Genomic DNA, 20,079 nt, shown 5'->3' with positions numbered 1-20,079 from the left:
CAGTACAATGCAACTGTTTAATTTCCCCAGTTATTTTTGGATTTACAACCACAGGCCTGAATACAACATCCCAGAGATTTCATCCAAACTGTTCTTATTCCCCTCTCTCAAGCACCACAACCTCCTGCAAACAAGCATCGGTGGCGGTTTCTGGCCAACCAAGGGCTCTAATATACAGGGTGTCCACAAAGTACTCTTACAAAACAGTGACCCAAGACTACAGAGTAGCTGAACAAGCTGTCAGAGATTCATTTTGCCTCGTCACTCCATCCGTGATATGGAAGATGTCGCACCAAACATGGCGACTGATCATTATCTGCCATGAAAATGATGGCGCTGACACGGATCCTCTGGACGTCTGAGTACAGTAAAACACTTTGTAGTGAATACAATTAAGTACTTCTAAATTAACATCATTCTTCCTCATGTTTCAGTTGTTGGTCAGTGCACTGTAGAGAAAAAAACACATGGGTAACATGGTTTTGTGGACACTCTGTACATAATTACAGTATAACCATCAAGAACAAGAGTAACCCAGATTACTGTAAATGGTCACAGGCTGGAGCACAATTCAGATGACATTCCTAAAAATTTGTGTGAGATTAATCCTATGCAATGCGGCCACAGTTCACAAAACTTGATTCAGTGTCTGATTTTCAAAGGGAACGGAACACACAATTTTTTTTAAAAACCATATTAATAGTTCAGATTATAAAACTTGGTTCAAAACTATGTTGCACTTTACTCTTTAAAGCCATATTCACAGCTCATGTCCTTACATAAGGACATCCATGTGCAGCAATTCAGCACAGAATCTGCTGTTGTGAGTGTGCTCGACTGTGAACATGAAGAGATCAAATTCAAAACTACTGGGTTGTAAAATTTAACAGGATTGCAGATTTGCTATACTATTTACAGAGCTTGCTGAATTTTATAATGTAGGAGAACTAACATTTCACATCATTAGGTTTCCTTCCAGTGTAGAGATCAGCATTGAGATTGTCCATCTATTTCATGATGTCCTGTCTATACAAATGTAATCTTGTTGTTGTTGTTGTTTATTCCTGGTTTGGCTAATTTTTTAGATCTCGCTAAGTATTGAAACAAAAGACGCTTATTAAAATAGCCACAGAAAACTGCATCAATTTCCATTACATATTAACTATGGAGCTTTTTTTTCACTCAGCAATTTTCTCCCTTCTTCATCCTCTCTCTGTAAGGTGTCACTGACTCCTATTTCCTTTTCGCAGTCAGGGAGAAATATTTCCAAGGGTGTTGGTTGCCCTCTGGTACATTGCCCAAGTGACTAATTTTCACGTGCGAAATTCAATTTCTATGCCTAGGAGTTTCCCAGTCAAAATTGCACCACTAGTCAGGTGGTGTTGGTGATGTGGTGGTATGTTTACCTCCAAATCCAATTGTGTCTACACCTGACAACCCAGGCACATCAGCCTAAACCAGGGGCCACTGGATTGAACAATAAATTAGATTTCTACAATGCCTTTCATTTCGAGAGGACGTCCCAAGTTGTCGGGAGGATGTCCCAAGGATAGGTAAGGAGTGTCAACCCTCTCCCGTTTCCCTTCCCTAACCCATGCAGATCTGAAGCCCCCACCCCCATATCAGTTAGCTGATATCAGTTAACTCAGCATAGCATTGAATAAATACCTAGGATTTCTAGTTTATATGATTGAGCCATAAGTCCCTAAAGAACTATTAACTTAGCATTTCTTAAGCAACTAGGTGAAAACCTATATATATATATATTTTAATTAATTATGTCCTGTGGCTGGTCTTTTTCAATAACTGAAAGCAGACAATTTACACTTAATTTCCGAAAGTATAGTTTCTCCCAATTATTTATTCTTGTTCTTCCTCAGCTTTTATATCTGAAATTTGTGCTACTTTCCTGGTAGTTTAACCTCTCCTCATTTGGTACGGTAGGATTGTCTAATCCACAGCTATCAACAACAACTTCAAATTAAGACTATAAATTAATCTACAGTAAAATAATTCCCACCATTCCCCCACACAAGAATTTTCTTGCAAAACCCAATATTAATAATTTTCTCAAATATCTTCTTCTGAAAAAATACAACTTACATTACCCTTACTTTCAATTTGTCATCGATTAGCGAAATATTAAGTCTAGAGGATCGATGATGGCCCCTGGAAAAATAGTGGTGAAAGATTAAGAACATACTCAACCAAATATAGTCATGAGATCAAGTTTTAATAATCAAATAAACTTCTTTTTAGAAAAAGTTGCAAAGTAAGCATTGATTTACGTGTGCACATACTGCCTCCCTATGGAAATATCAAAGTATTACAAATGGTTTGCCTCAACTGTACTCGAGGTTTATTTTTCCAATTGCATTTTACTGGATTGCAAATGACCATTTAACAGTTAGCCTTCAGGGGTGGCAATACAACATATGTTATCCATGTTCCTTCCTGCAATAATTCTGCATTTGGCCTGCATTTTGAAAAGAGCTGTCGGTGTAATTGATAAATCTCCAGCATTTCCCTGTTTGCACAGAGATGTCTGCAGTGAGGAGTTGAATAGGTCTTTTAAAAATTCAATAAAGTTAACAGCTGCAGATACACTGGATGAAACACCAAAATAGTGCACTTGTCAGATACAATTCTGTGGACTGAAAATCATCAGCTGCAGTGAAAACAACTTTCATACCACACACAGACCACATAATGGTTGGGATTTTTTTTAAATATAGTACTTTCAAGGCTGGAACATAAACTCAATGAAATATTAAAGCTATACCAGGACAGGGCTTTGATGTATTCAACTTATCCTTTGACAGGAAGCCGAGGTTTGTATCCACTGAGCACCAATTATTCAACCAACACTTCTGACCTCTCTTTTATTCTGACAAATTTCCAGTTTTCTTTCCTATTTTCTCTCCACCCAATTTTCCCATTCCCTCACCTTTCACAGTGGCTTCCTGATGTAGTTTTCCAGTGCATCATTTTCTCTTATAGCCAATCTCCAGCACTAATTTAAATCTCTCCCAACCTAACCCTCTCTCAACCTGATCATGAGCTCCCTGTTCAGTCTTTCTCCTTTTGATCTCTGCTTCTTTCTCCCTTCCATTTCCTCATAATTGATGTTGCCTTTCCCCTATCTCCATCTCTAACTTTAGATTATGATTTTAGCTTTGTAGCTAAATCATAAGCCAATACACTTCTTCCCTGGGATAGGTTAACCATGCACCATTGCTTCTGACAATGCCATAAATAAATATTCAGATTGTTTGAGAACATTTTTTAAAAAAATACACGTATAATAAATCCCTGCCCTCAAAATATTTTATTGCATAAAATCTTCTGTGATTTAAGCCACGATGACTGAAATGTTGAAAGGAGAAGACAGGTTGGATGGGGGGAAAGGAATTAAAAATTCACACCTTCATGGCTCAAACTGAGGGGCATTAATCATCATGTTTGATCTTGGAACAAAAACAAACAATAAGGTGATTTGCTAAAATCGAAAACAAACACTACTTCATTCATTACTACCCATTTTATGTACCGCAGAAGAAACACACTAGAAATATTTATATACATGCATTTCCAAATGTCTCTCTATTACAGTAATGAACAATTAAAATTGCAAACTTCATTTACTGATGCTTTGTAGTCAAAAGATTGGGTGGGTTTCTGAATGTTCCTGTGCTGGTACATCTGTTGTCCTGCAATATTGTACTTGTACAGTATAGAATTTATAATCTGTCCAATGCACATCTGGAATCTGTGATAGTGGCTGGAGATTACTAATACGGACAATCGGTCTGGATTAACCTCTGGTTGGGCTACAGTAGCATTTATGTATTTTAGCAAAACGTTTAAAGTTCTCCGCCTTCAAAAAAAATAACCATATGTGATCAATGATATAATTACTAAATGCTGTTGGCAGTGGTTTTTAGAAAAATCTTAATTTATCAATAATTGATGATGAAGATGGGAAACACATTTAAATCTTCCCCAAACCATTCTTTATTCATGTCAATTTATTCTTTCCCAAGTAAATCAGCAGCCTTAATGCAGTTCTAAAACATACCCACATGCATATCTGGGGCTTCAGGTCTCTTCTTCATTCGCTGACTTCAATACTAGTCTCACTTCTAAGTCCATTTACCAAATAATCTGAATCAAATGTATAGTGAAAAATACTGACCTTCAAAACTTTTTAAAAATAATATTAATTACCATTTAAAAATATTGAATTGTTGAAAATCAACTTGCAGTCCTGCGATTCCAATGCAGCTGTATATCGCAAACGTATTTAAATACGATTTATATATTTAACAAATAAAATAAAATTGAGACATTCAAAAATAATTTGAAAGTAACTTGATTAACCAATAATGAAATTAACATGAGTTAATCAGTAAATATGTGCAGATGTTAGAAAATAAAATTACAATGTAGTTACAGATTAAAGTGTTTGGAGACATTTATTCAAACGGAGCTATGTACTGATTGTGAAACCCACCCAATCTTTAGTTACTGTTTGGATGGTTATGCAATAATTTGGTAAACAAATTGAATTACAGGTTTGTGTATTTTAGGAAAACAAACCAGTTTGAATTTCTATTTTTAAATATGTCAAATGATTTTACAAATAACCATCTTGTCTGGTTGAACGAATATTCCAGGCTGCATATTAATAATGAAAACCCATCAAATTCAACTAACGGCTGCCACGATTCAGAAGTGCTGCTAAAGATAAAATGCTCCACTGCACATGTCTACTGCATTTGTTGTGTACAAATTGGCTGCCACGTTCGACTACAAAATACAGTCACTACACTTTACTGTAAATCCTGTAAAACACTATCAGAAGTCTTCCTGATGTGAAAGGTGCTGTTTCATATGAAAGGATTATTATTATGACTACAAATGGTTGTTCTACATTCACTTTCCTTTACTCACAGTACCGAGAGAGAAGGCAAATATAAAGTAGGGGCAAATCATTGAACATACATTTAAAGAGTAATCTTTTGGACATACGTTTTCAGGTATTTGCCTACAAATACGGTCACTACACCTTGCAGTAATTCTTGTGAGGTGCTTGCTTTGCGACACTTCCTTGATGCGATAAGACCAGGTATAATCATAACTCTTTCACAAAGCTATTTTTAATGCTGAAAATGAATTTGACAGCTTTTGCATTGAATTAAAGTTATGTCTCATTGTAATAATGAAGCTAGAGTTACCTTTTCATTACTCACGGCAGAATCTGTTGCATCATTTTATTCTTGATAATTTTATTTCTTCCATCCTCTCCGCAGATTTTTTAAAAATCAAAATACAAATTTAAACAAGCCAAATATCCAAACGTCAGCAAGATTTATCATTTCACCTGAATTTTTGGATTAAAAAAGTGATATAAAAAGTTTTGTTCTTCATTTTTAATTATGCACTGCACGAGACTACAGTACACTGCTTTCAAAAGATTAACCAGGGGTTTTCAGTGACCAAGAATGTAAAACCTTAATTGGGATTTCCCTTACATTCTTAGTTCAGTGCTTGAGGAAGGCCTTGAAGCTAAAGTGCCTAATAGAGGGACTGCATATCCAGGCCTTTTCTTTAACGCTATAATTCTTCCCCTTTTTTTAAAAAAATAAAAATCCAGTCTGAGCTTTATGTCTTCAGACTTTTCTAGCATTTCATTCTCTTTCAAAAGAATTCCTCCATCCAATTCTTTTATGTGTGTAATTTTTACAATTTTCTCTTAACTACAGGAAGCCAGTCAGGGAAACCGTGACTAATAAACAGGCAGCTGGGTAGGAGAGACACACAGACCATCTGAAATTCACTTTCAATTTGGCGCAATACATTTCTTCACCAGCAATATCGAAAAAATTTGAAAAAACCTAAATTGTGAATCTGACCAGGCCTGATGATTTTTTGTGCTACCGTACTTTACAAATAGACCCTGTTTAGCACCCCAAACAGTAACATGGGGCAAAAGTGTGGCGCCACAATGGGATTTACATTTTTAACTAGATTAGATTATTTCAAAGGTACTATGTAAAAATTGAATAGTGCTATTTAAAGATAAGTGCGTGTTATTACATGCAATTAAGTGCAAAAGATAAAAAACGGCTGTATAGGAAATCTCTTGGCGAAAGCTTTAGGATTATTGAACTGACTTAAAATACTATTTTCTACTGCTGGCAATGCTTTTGTTCAACCCCAGCTCTGACCAATGCTGAAATCCATTCACCACCTGCATTGCGAGTTTGTAAATTCTGTGTTGCATACTACTGTGCTGGTAGTGCAAATTCCCTCTTGGCTACCAAACGAAAGGAGACGGGGAGAAAAATAGTACACATTAGATCTCTTTCCGCAGCACGTTTATTCTTATTCCATTTAACACAGTGCAGTATTAGTCTAAACATGTATTCTGGGATGACCACGGCAGAACATCTTTTGAGTTATGCATTTCAGAACATCACTTTCAGTGCATTGCCTCCTTGTTCCATAGTTCTCTAGTATGTAAACCAGTAATTCCACCAATTAGGGTTGTGGCCTTGGGTTACCAAATGTATGCTTGCAACCAAATGAAAAAAATAATTTCCTTAAAAGCGTTCAGCATACAATGCTAGCAAAAATGCCTGACAGAGGCAAAGTGATGTTGAAAAATGAGCTAACTTGAGGGATTATAGCCTCACTGGACAAGTGATGTACCATGATACTGAAGGTTTTTTCTTTCTTCGGCAGATTAAAACATTGATACACTATACCATAAAGATTACATCAGAATATTTGAGTAAACAAAATTAGATCATCTGATTTAAACAAAATTGAAATTCAAACAACATGAGCTCCTATTATTTCAGTATGTATGTTGTACTAACAAGAGATGAAACATACCAGCATTCCACTGGAGGACAAAAATGAAAGAGGCTTTTAATCAAAAAGTCTTCTGAACCCCAAAGCGGGAGACATTGCATCCAACAAACACTAAGATTTACTACTGTGGACGGAGCTTTTAAAAAAGTTATCAAATTTAGATCAAAGACTACTTTTAATGATTCCACAACATTAAAAAAGAAAAAGTGCATTAGGAAAAATATTATTGTCGGAAACTAAAGGCAAAACATTTGGAAGTATTTTACTCCCCAACTTCCCTTTCACTAATGTTCTGGAATAACATCACACGTATAACATATGCAATTGCCTGGGCAGAACACCTCCCCCAACCCCCATTTCCTTATGTTTTGTAGTTCACGGATAGAACTGACGAAGAGAAAAGTCTTAAAGATTAAAGAGAGACTATAGACTGCTGGCTCACACAAAAAGTCAGTTTTTAATAACATTAAACATGACTGCACATGAATATGATCATTGTTCTGGTGGCTGGTTTACATACAGACAGGACAGATTGGCGACAACATCGGCGTACATCAAGAATGAGCCTAAAAAAATGTGCAGACTGTTTTCTTCCTGGTGGGTTAAGCAATTGCAGTCAGGTATTAATCAACAAACAACAGTTTTTATTCCCATTTCAGTTTGCAGAGAAGGAATTTGAAACATTGGCGAGCACACAGACAAGCTGACTGGCCTCGTGCAAATAGCAGAGATAGATCGGAACATCTTTCAAGTCCTATCCCCAATCCAGTTGTTAAATAAAAGACATAACAATGGTACAGCTATGAAAACCTTTTATCAATCATTTCAAAAAGCATTTCTTGACAGACATCAAATTAACTATGAACATCATACGGAAACATCGCAAGAGACATCTGTTTCTTCAACTAATAGCTTTAGTGTCTATACTTTGCAATTGCTATAATATTATTAAATAAATTGTAAATAAATTCAGATACAAATTTTGTGGAATTTGGCAACCAATCAAGTGGAAATTTTTACTCAACCTACAAAGTCAGATTTAGACTAATTTACACCTCACCCAAATTTATTTCAGTGTGCCTTTTTTTGAAGAACTTAATTTCAAGTCCTTTAGACAATGCTGCTGCAGTGGAGCATTTTACTTTTCAATGAAGAGATATTTACAAAAATAAATTGTGTTTGAGGCAAGATACCAGAATTAGAAACAACTAACAGAGAGGAGAAAATCCAAGTTCCTCCCATCGAATTGACAAACAGTGAAATACTGTAGTAAAAGAAAGACCTGCATTAAGTTTCACCTTAGTAACAATCAACTACCAAATATTTTCTTTTGATTTTTCCTGCAATGTCTATCAAATCAAGGTGCTCTCATTATTCCCAAACAGTATAGATTTTCTTTCTTTCATCCATGCTTATGTCTTACCTAGTCAAATTTGCAAGGGGGGGGGGGGAGAAATTTTCCCTTTACTAAAAATAGGAGGGAAAAATGAATTTTGCATTATTAGAGCTGTGCTAATAGCATTTGGATAATAAAGGAGAAAACGTTCACAGGGCGGGGAGGGGGGAGCGCTGCTTTGTTGGAGGTACCATCCTTCGGAAGAAACATTAAACCGAGGCCCTGATTGTTCAGGTGACATTAAAGATCCCATGACAATACTCGAAAAGAGAAGCGAGATGTCCTCCCGATGTACAAGGCTATGTCAAATGCAAGGATTATTATTGAAAAGTACAGCATCATTTACTGAATAAAAGCTGAAGAGGTAAATGGGGCTAAAGGAAATATTAATCCTTCAAAGAAATTTCATGTAACTTTATAAATGTAAATTGATGGTTAAATACAACTGGGTCAATTAAAATGCACAGTGCCTAGAGTGCCAAAGCGATTTTCATGGTAAACAACCAGACATTAAATTCCAGTACACTACAGCAATTTTATCACATATTTAAACCTCACTGAAACATTATCATTCATCGACTGCAATGAAGATCTTGCTCTCGATGTCTGCCACGACACCTGGCATTTAAAAACACCACCCAAAACACGCACGCTCCCCATTAATTCAAACATAGGTTTAAAAAATTAATAGGTCTATGGACGTGACGTCCAAGTGGAAACTTATTTCAGTGTTCATATAACAGTTGCAAAGAAGACAAGCTTTGCTCTATTGCTTTTTTTTAATGTAATTTGAGCCTCTGGATGAGATTACCCAGTAATCACACTTTGTAATCTATTATTAGCTTCTTAATTGACAGAATTTTAACTAATAGACCTTATTTTCTTGCCTAGCCTGGTGTTGAGACGATAGTATAAAACCATATATTCATTTCATCAATTGCTCCAAGCTTCTGATTCAGAGACAATTTTTTTTTACAAGACTTTTCAAATCTATACATTCTGTTAAGTTATCAGTCACATATTTGACATGCATAGGGGAAGCAGTGTCAAGTACCTTGAACTGATCTGGCCACTCTGTTTGCTGTGCATGTTCAGCACTATACACACAGAAACATGAAGGAGCCAGGCTGATCAGCTCCTGCTCCGAATATTCAATTAATGACTCCAGCAATCAGTAGAATATCAGATTACACAAATAAATAGGAGGGCAGAGCTGTAATCTAAACTGGTCAAACAAGCCACATTTGTGTACTGAAACACGGCAAGCTGCTTTGTTTAATTTGTTTTAAGGCACTGTGTCTATCCAGCACTCTAGTTCCGAACCACAGCAATGCATGCATAATAGATAGGTTGACTATTTAAATACTCTGTGTTATTACAGGGCCACAGACAATGTGTTACCATCATGATGCAGTATTTTGCAGTGAGGAGTAACTGTGCTGCAATTAAGCATTTTTTAAAAAAATAAGAGCGACATGGATTAGTAAATCTGAAGTAATATTTAGAAGCTCAAAACAAAAGCAGATGAGAATCTTTTTAAATTCACACAGACAATAATACACTCTTGCATTTTCTTAAGACTCAAAAAATGTTCAAGGCACAAAGGGAGCAGATCTGATAGCAGCATGAAAGCTACAGGGAAGATTCACGAATGGCGATTTATATTCTGGAAGCTAACTTCACTGTAGTTCACCCCTGAAGAACTGGTGATTGTTGAATGGAGCTGGAAAATTCAGCCTGTTGCCCACTTGTAATGAAATGCCTCCCAAGAAGTTGTGTTCTCAAGTGCACACACTGTACTGTATAATCAACTAAAGGGAACACTCACTTATCTGAACCTCCGCAAGCCCACCTGGTGAAAATTAAAAGTTCATAACAGCAGTTCAGGAACTTGTATTACATTGTTGTCGTCTTGCGATTGCTTATCAGAATGTAGCATGCACAAGAGATAAAGGAAAGGGATGCCAAACAGCACAAAAATCTCCATCTCCCCCCCCCCAACCACCCACCACATAAAAAAAACCTGTTGATGATCTCATTCCACAATCAACAATCCATGCACTAAATGGGACTGTTGGCCCCAGAGGATTCCAGACCCATTCACAGCCGAAGTGGAATCCGTAGAGATGAGCAACTATGGGGAAAGGCATAAAAAAAATGTGTGTGTGTGTGTGTGTGGGGGGGTGGAAATGTCAATTAAACCAAAACTTCTGGAAAGGAAATCCACTGCATTTTTAAAGCTGCTATGAATAGCATTATATTAGATGCTGAATAGTTACCTAAAATCAGGTGCTCCTCATATATTGTGATGCCAAAGTATGTAAATGATTATAGGCAGATTATTAGCTGCAGATAGATTTACAAGAATGCTTTTAAAGAAAATTAGAAACATAAGCGTTTTTCTGATACTGGATTATTGAGCGAGTTTTAAGTTTCCACATGAGCTGCACTCTTTTAAAAAGATTCTCATACTCTAAAAATGTATGCATCGATAACATCACCATATCCATACTGCCATGTTATTGAAGTCACTGGCAGCTAGAATAAGGACTCGTGAGGGCATCAGTAGTTCCTGGGGAACACCCAATCTCCCTACACCCAAACAGGATCTTACTCTCCTCTTGGACCCAACACAATTTCTGGTCTCTGTGGACACATTCAGCAAAAGCAAACTCAGGCCAGTTTGAGCTCATATTTTGTTGGTTAACAATGAGGAAAGCTTTTTGATCATACATCCAGAACCTGCCCATGTCCTCGTGGGAAGGATTTACACCATTACGATATTGATTATCCCCAGAACTAATGAGATGTTATTCGGGATTCCTTTGACCACTTTGCTGGGAAGAATGTAATTTCATAGGGATTAGGAAATGCCGTGTTTCTACATTATAAAGAGAGAATACAAAGCAGACAAGGCATGTTATACCCGAGTCTAAAATATTACCAAGAATTTTATCGAACTCTCTTTATTGGAACATTCCTCCCGCCCTGAAAATTCCCTGTAGTGAGAATGTTAGAAGACTCGGAAAGGTTATGTAGTTATAACCAGGAGTCCACGTTCCTCTTAGTTGCCAGAAAGACAATCCCTTTTGTTTCAAAACGAATATCGGTACAGCACCACCTGATTAACATCTGCCCAGTTCAGGGAACTGTATCAAGGGAGATATCTAGTTTGACAGCATGGAAAGAATCTCACTCATCCTCAAAAGCAGATCAATTCAAAAATAACAAGAGGAGCATCTATCTATATAAGGAAATTCTTAGATCCATATGAATGGATCAAATGTGGACCAACTACATCTATAATAATAATATTCCTTGCATTTGATATAGCGCTTTTCACGTCGGGAGGACGTCTCAAAGCGCTTCACAGAACACGCTGTAAAGTGAATTAACTGTATATTTGTGGGCGAACGCGGCAGCCAATTGCGCACAGCAATGTCCCACAAACAGTCGTAGATTGAAAATGACCAATTTATTATTATTTCTGGTTTTTGGAGGGATTATTATTAGGCTCTGTGTGGAGTAAGGAAACTTGCCCAAGGTTTCACCCTGCCTGGAATTGAACTCAGGTCTCTCACTTGTCTACCTGATTAGTTGGACATTAAAGAAGCCGTAGCACTATTCAAGAGAAGGGAAATTTTCTTGGTGTCCTGGCCAACAATCCTACAAATAAAATTGGATATTCACTTTCATGGCTGTTGGTGGGCCGTCACTTTGACCAAATTGGCTGCTGCATCCACCTACTTATGCACAGTCAATGCACTTTATAGGATATCCTTGAAGCGCTTTGAGATGTCCTTCCATCGTGAAAGGCAATATATTAAAGGTTCCTTCTCCCTACGTTCGTTCAAGTCACCTCTTCCTGAGACTAGAGCTGGAGAATGAGCCCAAATTATATTTTCTAGTTCTCTCTCCTATTTCTATTTTCACGATCAGATTTTAAACTGTAGGTTTTACGGTTGCTTGGATACAATGATTCATATTGGGTCAGAACCAGTCTCACAAATCGGTGTGACATACGTGAGGTTCCCTGCTGGGTGGAGTTTTTCCAGTAATAGTAATTCCCAATTTCCATGCTTTGACACACTAAATAATATTCATTGATTTCCTCACTTTTTCTTCTCCTCTCCTGAAGTCATGGTCTAGATTCATGCAATGTCGCAGTTTCACCCACAGCAGCAGGAAGCCCTGATGTACCTCTTCCAAGTGGTCATTCTTGTGAGGTGAGCTCAGGCAATGAGTGACAGATTTTATTTAATTAAACTGAATCGTTTCTCACACAGATTGAACCAGAAATTCACAAATGTGAAGAAAATAAAAAATTGTAGGGTTTTTTTGGTCAGCCATGTGTCTGACACATGTGGAACCCTAATTGTCACGTTAAAGATTATCCAAACCAAACAGAGTTCCAAGCATCCCACCTATATATGGAAATTCCAGAGTACCTTATCACCTTTAAACTCCACAAAGCACTACACAGGTAATTACTATCAAGTGTTGTGACACTCCTTCATCTTTTCCCATACAATCATCCACCAAACACTATGGAGTCCTGTAGCTCAGTGGTTAGAGCACTCGCTTCGCAAGGGTGAGGCCTAGGTTTGATTCCCAGCAGCGTAAAATGTTAGGCAAGTTTCCTTACTCCACACGCCTCTGTTTACCTAGCATTAAGTAGGAACCCAGTGTTAGACGATTGGCGGATCACTTTTCCGGGGGTCATAATTCCTTCAACAAAAAATAATAATAAATTGGTCACTTCAATCCACGACTGTTTGTGGGACACTGCTGTGCAATTGGCTGTCGCGTTTCACCCACAAAATAGACAGTCAATTCACTTTACAGTATATTCTGTGAAGCGCTTTGAGATGTCTCGAAAACGTGATAAGGCAAAGATTATTATTAAACAAACAGATTGGACATGCATGAAGTTCTTGGCATGATCTGTCTTTATGCCTCTTTCCTTTCAATGGCAAGTTATGTGGTTTTACCTGGTTAACCTCTAGTAGTACCCCAATGCAGACTGTTGGGTCAACAGCGCTGGCTCTTCCATCCTGTGTCTAACATTCTCTGGAATTAGGTAAGGTGCTTCCCTACAAGGGGAGAGTGCACATTCCATCCAGAGAAATTTCCATCGTGGCTTACATATGTGGAACTCTGTCTGGTTTGGATAGTCTTAAGTATGCTGATGGGTTTCTGCAAGTGCCAGACACCCATTGGACCAAAAAAACCTCTTGCTTTTTCAATCCTTGACTGAAAAATGGCACAAGAATTAAATCTGTTTCTGGTAACATACCATTTAAAATAGGCAGGTGAAAAAGAAGTCACTTCTTAGTTCTGAGCAGGCCACAGTGGAGCTGTGCGACTGAATTAGTCTCAAATAAATTACAGATGGTTAAAGTGCAATAGATTTTCAGAACTCCCATGGATGTGGGTAACAACTATATGAAGCAGAAATTAAATCGTAGCCACATTTAGACACATGAACTTTTATACTCTTCTTGTTGCCAACAATCTCTTCCAGGGAACCGAGCTCAATGCACTAATTCTGAAACTATTCCCTCAACCATCATAATTTTTGAAGAAAATTAAAAGCAGCACTTTTGTTTTAACATGCACAACATTTTTTTTAAAGAAAACATGGTGGTACAGTTGATCATTAACATGCAACTCTATTGCGCAGTAGGAAATCAGTTCAGACCCACAAACTGAGATTAGTATCTCAGTAAATTCTGTGAAGCACTTTGAGATACCACAATGATGTGATAAGGTGCTATATATATATATATAAAATGCAAGATTATTATGTAATATATTATTACTATTCAATTGAAGCATTCAAGGGGCTACTTGCATACACCTCCTGACATCCAGATTCAGAGTAGCAATGGTAGTCAGCTGGGACCAGGTCCCTAGATTCTTGCTCCACCAAAGAGGAGGGTGGGGGAAGTAAAGTCACACACTCAACAAAGACTAACTACAATAGAATCACAGAAATTTCAGTACAAAAGGAGGCAATTCGGCTCTTGTGCCTCTGTTGTGAATGAATGCTTTAATCTTTTGAGTTTGGTGACATTTCTCAGCCCCCTTCTCTCCCCCCATCCCCTAATCAAGAACTTTTAATACTGTGTTTTATTTTATTCAGAAAATCATGAATGAAGATATGTTCCAACATTCTGTAGTTTCCTCTAATTAATTTTTAATGCTGAATGGAAGAATGAAAAACCGATGAAACAAATCTGACATAACATGCATTGTTTACAGCTCTCTCACAAATGAAGAAACCACAGAAAACAGCCTCTATGTAACACATTTTCTGTATGGCTCCCAAAGATAGAGCTATGAAGTGAGACAGAGAGTCTACTGTATTGTGCTAGCAGTCAAGGAAATTCGGAACTCAAAAGATTTGCACAAGCTATTCACAAATTTATATGAGGGAGGTAACAGGAAACAAGATTTTACAAACTTAACAGAACTTAATTGGTGAAATTGTGTACAGAAATAGTGCTGCAGGACTAAGGAAACCTAGGTACTGTAGAACTACACACTGATCTTCAGGAGACAAATTCCTAAGGCTGACAAGCAAACTTGGAGTGAGAATAAGCTTCCTCTGGTAGAATTGCGGTGACCTCAATAGCATGTTAGCCTCACATGTGGATTCATATTGATCAGCAGATTCATAATCTGTGTGTATCAGTCGGCTCTCAAAAATCAACCAAGTGAATCTAATAAGATTTTTAACCAACCCTAAATCTGAGTCAGAAGTTCACTCCAAGCAATTCATTAACCTTTCATGCATTATCAGTGTTCAACATAAAAACATTTAGGGGAAAAAAAATGTCTCTTGTGGAAAAACAAGAGGCCATTCATTAGCAAAATATATAGTGTTTCTGTAACTCACTTCCTTCCTTTATTGTTGAATACAATTCCATGGTTCCTTCTCTGCTTGAACAAAAGTCTTTTGGCTAATTTAAGTGGGAAGAAGTGGGCGAAAGGGTTAAATGTTAGTTCTAATTGATGTGTATTAATTCTAATGACTATTTCTGGTTATTTGGTAGAGCAAAGCTATTGCGTAGTCAGAAGGCAGTGCAATCCACGCAGTTATAGCAAACGTTGACATCTCAACTGGACAGAGATCAGAAGGTTTTGCCAGTATGGCATACAAAAGCTCCAATGTCAAGCACTAATTCAGGTGATCAAACTCCCTTTTTCTAGCGTAAATGCATGACTTCCGCAGTGACTCTGATGTTGTGACTCAAAGACTTGAAGAGAGGAAACAATTACTGTCATTAGAATCATCACTTGTACCCCTCCAAAGTAGGAGATTGATATCTCAGCGGACCCCAAATGGCCTACAGAGGTCTGGTTTCAGACAAATTACACTGTGGGAAACCGATGATAATATTAGTCAGCAAGTGCAAATCGGAGAGCATTGTCTTCTGTCCAGCAAGAGATCCCAGCACCACAATGAATCTTTTTTTGGGTCACTGATAACACAGTGCATTCTTTTTCTTCTCCTTCTTAGGTATGCCGACTGACATCATCATCTGGCATCACTGTGGTGAACAGGCTAAAATGAATAGCGTCTTTCCACAGAGTCAGGACTTTTGAGAAATGCACTTCCCCACAAATATCAAAAAAAGTTAACTTCTAAAGTACAATGGAAGATCATAAACTAAGAAGCATCTGTTTTGGGATTAAAATCACAGCTTTCATTAAACTTTAGAACATTGAATAAAAAATGCACATTAAATCGTTTTGTAGACTTTATATGAAAAGCACAAATTTTTTAGATAATTTTGAAGATGCCAGTTGTGAACATCTATATAAAATAATTTTGTTGTTAGAAAGCTTCCACACCCTTCACGAAGTACGTGTGTATGAATGTCACTGGTTGAGGACAAGACAAGGTTTGGCTGCAACACTCCCTATGGCTGAATAAGTTGCTGACATTCACTGTCAAAGCCTCACATACGCAAATGGCCACTTGAGAGAGATAATGGAGGGAGACCGAGGAACGAAAAAAGGAATTAAAATACCTTTAAAGAGAGGAAGGAAAAAATTGCCAAGAAAAAGTTATTTTGGACTTGGCAGATCTACTGAGCACAAGACACAAAGGAAGATTAATATGTTCAGTTGAGATGACAAGATTACTGAGGCATCTTCTGACTGTCCTCTCCGATATTAGGTCTGTTCCCTTGCACGGTCAGTCTCAGGAACTTTTGTTAAACCAGTTTCCTCAGATGATGTCATGACCAGGCAGAAAAGGCAGTAAAATAAAGCCAACATTAAAAGTTAGCCACTCTGTGACCTGCGGTTTAATGCAAGAACATCCTGAGTAACTCAGCCTCCAAGTTTCCCTCCACTGCCCTCCGCCCCCACCCCCTCACACTTTCCACAGAAATAGCCTCAACACAACAACACTGGCAAGATTGAGAACTCATCTTTTGAGTAATTATCACTGCACTAAAAATCAAGACTCATCACACTCTCTACAGTGCAAATTAATTATTTTATACAATACAATTTACATGTACTGTAGATCGCTCTTTCATGTTGGGAGGATGTCTCAAAGCACTTTACACAGTTACCTGGGCGCCTGAGATGGAGGGGGAAAATTGTAGATGGTGAGGAGGTTGGGGGCATGGGGGGAAAAAGGTAACCGAAAAGGCGGATGACGAGGTAAGTTTTAAGGTGAGCTTTAAAAGTCAGGAGGCAGTTGTGAGTCAGAGGAACTGCTGGATGAAGTTCCAGAGAGCAGGGACAGAATGGTTGAAAGCTCACCCACCAATGAGAGCTTCCTGAGACTTCAAACCTTTAAGAACTCACATCTCAGTCTTTTCTTTAAAATGATGGGCTTATCAAAACTAAGCTCAATATCACTGGGCAATCATATCATCCACAGATTACTGGCGACCAATATTTTATCAGCCCACAACCTCTATTTTGCTTAGTCTATACTGAACATCCTTCAATGGTCTGTGTTAGTCCATATTCCCTGCAGGTTGCTCTCAACTGTAAAATAAATGTTAAAAAAAGGATTAAGTCCTAAAAACTCTTGTCATTTTAAAATACCTGAACACATCAAAACCAAAAACCTACAACTAAAGACAGTTTAAAAAAAAGGATTTGGAAAAAAGCAAATAAAAAACATGGAACGAATAAGAAACAATTTTTTAAAAATACAAGAAACAAGAGGAAATGTGTTGGGACAACAGCACAGCCTGATCTCATTAGGATCTGCAACTCCTTTCTAGGTTTAATGCAATAAGGCTGTCTGATAGAAAAGAAAAAGATTTCCAAAACATTTAAAAAATACTGTACATAAAGATTAATCATTCTCTGCAAATCATTTCTGTAATAAATTTCCAGTGCCCAGTAATAATAACACTTCTCAAAAGTAGCATATCTTTATATCGATAGAATGAAAGTATCAATATAGTGAACAGACTAGCCCAACAGGCTTGAACTCACGTTAAGAGGCCTGATAGGCAAGCAACGAACAGGGGCAGGATTTTCCCCAACAAAGACAGGTAAAGAATTGGATTACTCAGATTCACTCCAGCCGCTGTAATACATGTCACAGAGGCAGAGAGGGACCCCAGTTCTTACACACACTACAGACATTACAAATAGCTATTTCAGAACAACACTGATGAAGACCCGAGGACGGGTCACGCTTCAAGCCACGGATCATGAACAGAAGGAAACAATGAGTACTCGAAGATGAATTTCAGCCTCATAAGCACATTGCAGCTGGCACGAGCCGCAGGTTGCTAAAGGGCAAGATTTGAGGGTCTTTAACAGAAGAAGAACTGATTTAAACTACCTCATATACAGTATAAAAGCAGTCCTTCTGTTTCTGGTTCCCAAAGGCAATGTTAGAAATGGGGTCTACTTTATTTTATTCAGAAAAAGCACAAGTACAATACAGTATAATGCTAGCATCCACGTAACTGTTTACTTTAGCTCTCCATAAATGAACTGCTACCTTTCCTCTATTGACTACTGCCATCTAGTGAGCTCCTGAAGTGCGGCATTGCATGTTTCGCAGAACTCAGTTGAAACCCGAACCGTCCAAAACCGTCTCCCAAAGCAAGTCTGTGACATTTTGTACAGATTTAAACACAGATGGAAATTGTGTTCTTTTTCACGAAACAATGGATGACAGCGTGTAATTCACGAGAGCACAGGAGTAAGTTGGCGGTGCCCGGTTTTGTTTTGAGAACATGTTTGGAGGAAAGTCAAAAGCAAAGAGAAAATTGACCTTTGAATCCACTTTTACGCAATTTGTGGGGAAGCAGGTTCGTTCCACAGATTCTCAACTGGCAAATCTCCTAATCTCAATCCAAAAATACACGACTCAAACACTGGACATCTTCCACGGGCCATCTTAAAAGCATTATTAGCAAAGGCCTGGAGCAGCGGAACAGTCCCACGGGGCCGAAAGCACAGAAATTGAGCAATTTATTTTTTTTAAAAAGGTGGAACAAAACTGCTCCTGTTAAATGGCTCTGCGCGCATAATCTCCAGGCCCGTAGTTATTGTCCTAGTAACATCTTGTGCTCTTCAACATTCTCGTGATATTCACAAGTGTGTGTTTCAAGCTCACACAGTAGTAATAATAATAATAATAATAGTAATAATAATTCAAAGATAGTAATAATGTGGTCTCTCAATCCGTGACCGTTTGCGGGACACTGCTGCGCGCAAGTGACGGCCGCGTTTCGCCCGCAAAGTATGCAGTCAATCCACTTGACGGCGTATCCCCCGCGAAGCGCTTCGAGACGTCCCACCGGCCTGACAGGGCGCCGCATCTCACGCTAACCCCGGCATCGGATACAGCGCCTTATCGCGCCTTCGCGACGTCTCAAGGGGCGCTTCACGCAATACACTGCGAAGCGTAGTGACTGCACCTTCTGTGGGCGAACCACCGCAAGGGACTGTGAGGTTAGTTCTTCATCAGGAAGATATCATCCGGTTGCGACAGCTGCCGGGAGGCGGGGAGGGAGGGAGGGAGGGAGCGAGCGCCCCCCTACCCCCACCCCTCTCTCTCTCTCTCTTACCTCCTATGATGGTCCTGATGAGCGAGGCGTGTCCTGGACAGTCCACCAGCGTGAACTGGAGTCTCTCGCAGCCGCTCGGCGCTCTCAGGCGCTCGGGCAGCGCCAGGCTGAAGGCCGAGAAGCCGAGGTCCAGCGTGATCCCTCGCTCCCGGCTCTGCGGGTTCTTGTCGAAGGCCGCGGTGGAGGCGGTGGTGCTGAGAGCCCGGGCCAGCGCCGTCTTGCCGCTGTCAATGTGGCCCAGGACGCCCACGTTAAAATTCAGAGTCTTCTCGGCCATGGTTGCCAGGAAACCGTCGCCCAGGCGGAAGCTGAGCCCGACGGGACCGGCGCAACCGCGTCAAGGTTCCCCCGATGGGGAGCGAGCGAGAGAGAGAGAAAAAAAAGAAGCGCAGGTCAAGAGTTCCGCTTCACTCTCTTCCCTCCACAAACCCATTCCATTCCCAGCGACGGAATGCGATCAGTTCCTTCGGGTTCCTCGCATTTTGATACAGCGCTTTTCACGTCGGGAGGACGTCCCAAAGCGCTTCACAGAACACACTGTAAAGTGAACTGACTGTATGTTTGTGGGCGGACGCGGCAGCCAATTGCGCACGGCGGTGTCCCGCAAACAGTCGTAGATTGAAAATGATCAATTTATTATTGTTTTGGGGGTTTTGGAGGGATTATTATTAGGCTCTGTGTGGAGTAAGGAAACTTACCCAAGGTTTACAACAACAACAACAACAAGATTCCATTTAT

General features: G+C 38.9%; 1 protein-coding gene across 1 annotated transcript in view; it reads right to left on the bottom strand.

Annotated features, from left to right (window-relative positions):
* eefsec (eukaryotic elongation factor, selenocysteine-tRNA-specific) overlaps positions 1–19,651 on the bottom strand; it is a 148,403-nt gene extending 128,752 nt beyond the window's left edge. The window contains exon 1 of the mRNA XM_007890349.2: positions 19,342–19,651. Coding sequence (XP_007888540.1) covers positions 19,342–19,618 — 277 coding nt within the window. The 5' untranslated portion in view covers positions 19,619–19,651. The remainder of the gene's footprint in view (positions 1–19,341) is intronic.
* Positions 19,652–20,079: the final 428 nt, after the last annotated feature.

Source organism: Callorhinchus milii, unplaced genomic scaffold (genome assembly GCF_018977255.1).
Source record: "Callorhinchus milii isolate IMCB2004 unplaced genomic scaffold, IMCB_Cmil_1.0 Scaffold12, whole genome shotgun sequence".
In the NCBI taxonomy this organism is placed as follows: domain Eukaryota; kingdom Metazoa; phylum Chordata; class Chondrichthyes; order Chimaeriformes; family Callorhinchidae; genus Callorhinchus; species Callorhinchus milii.
This window is presented reverse-complemented; position numbering and strand designations above follow the sequence as displayed.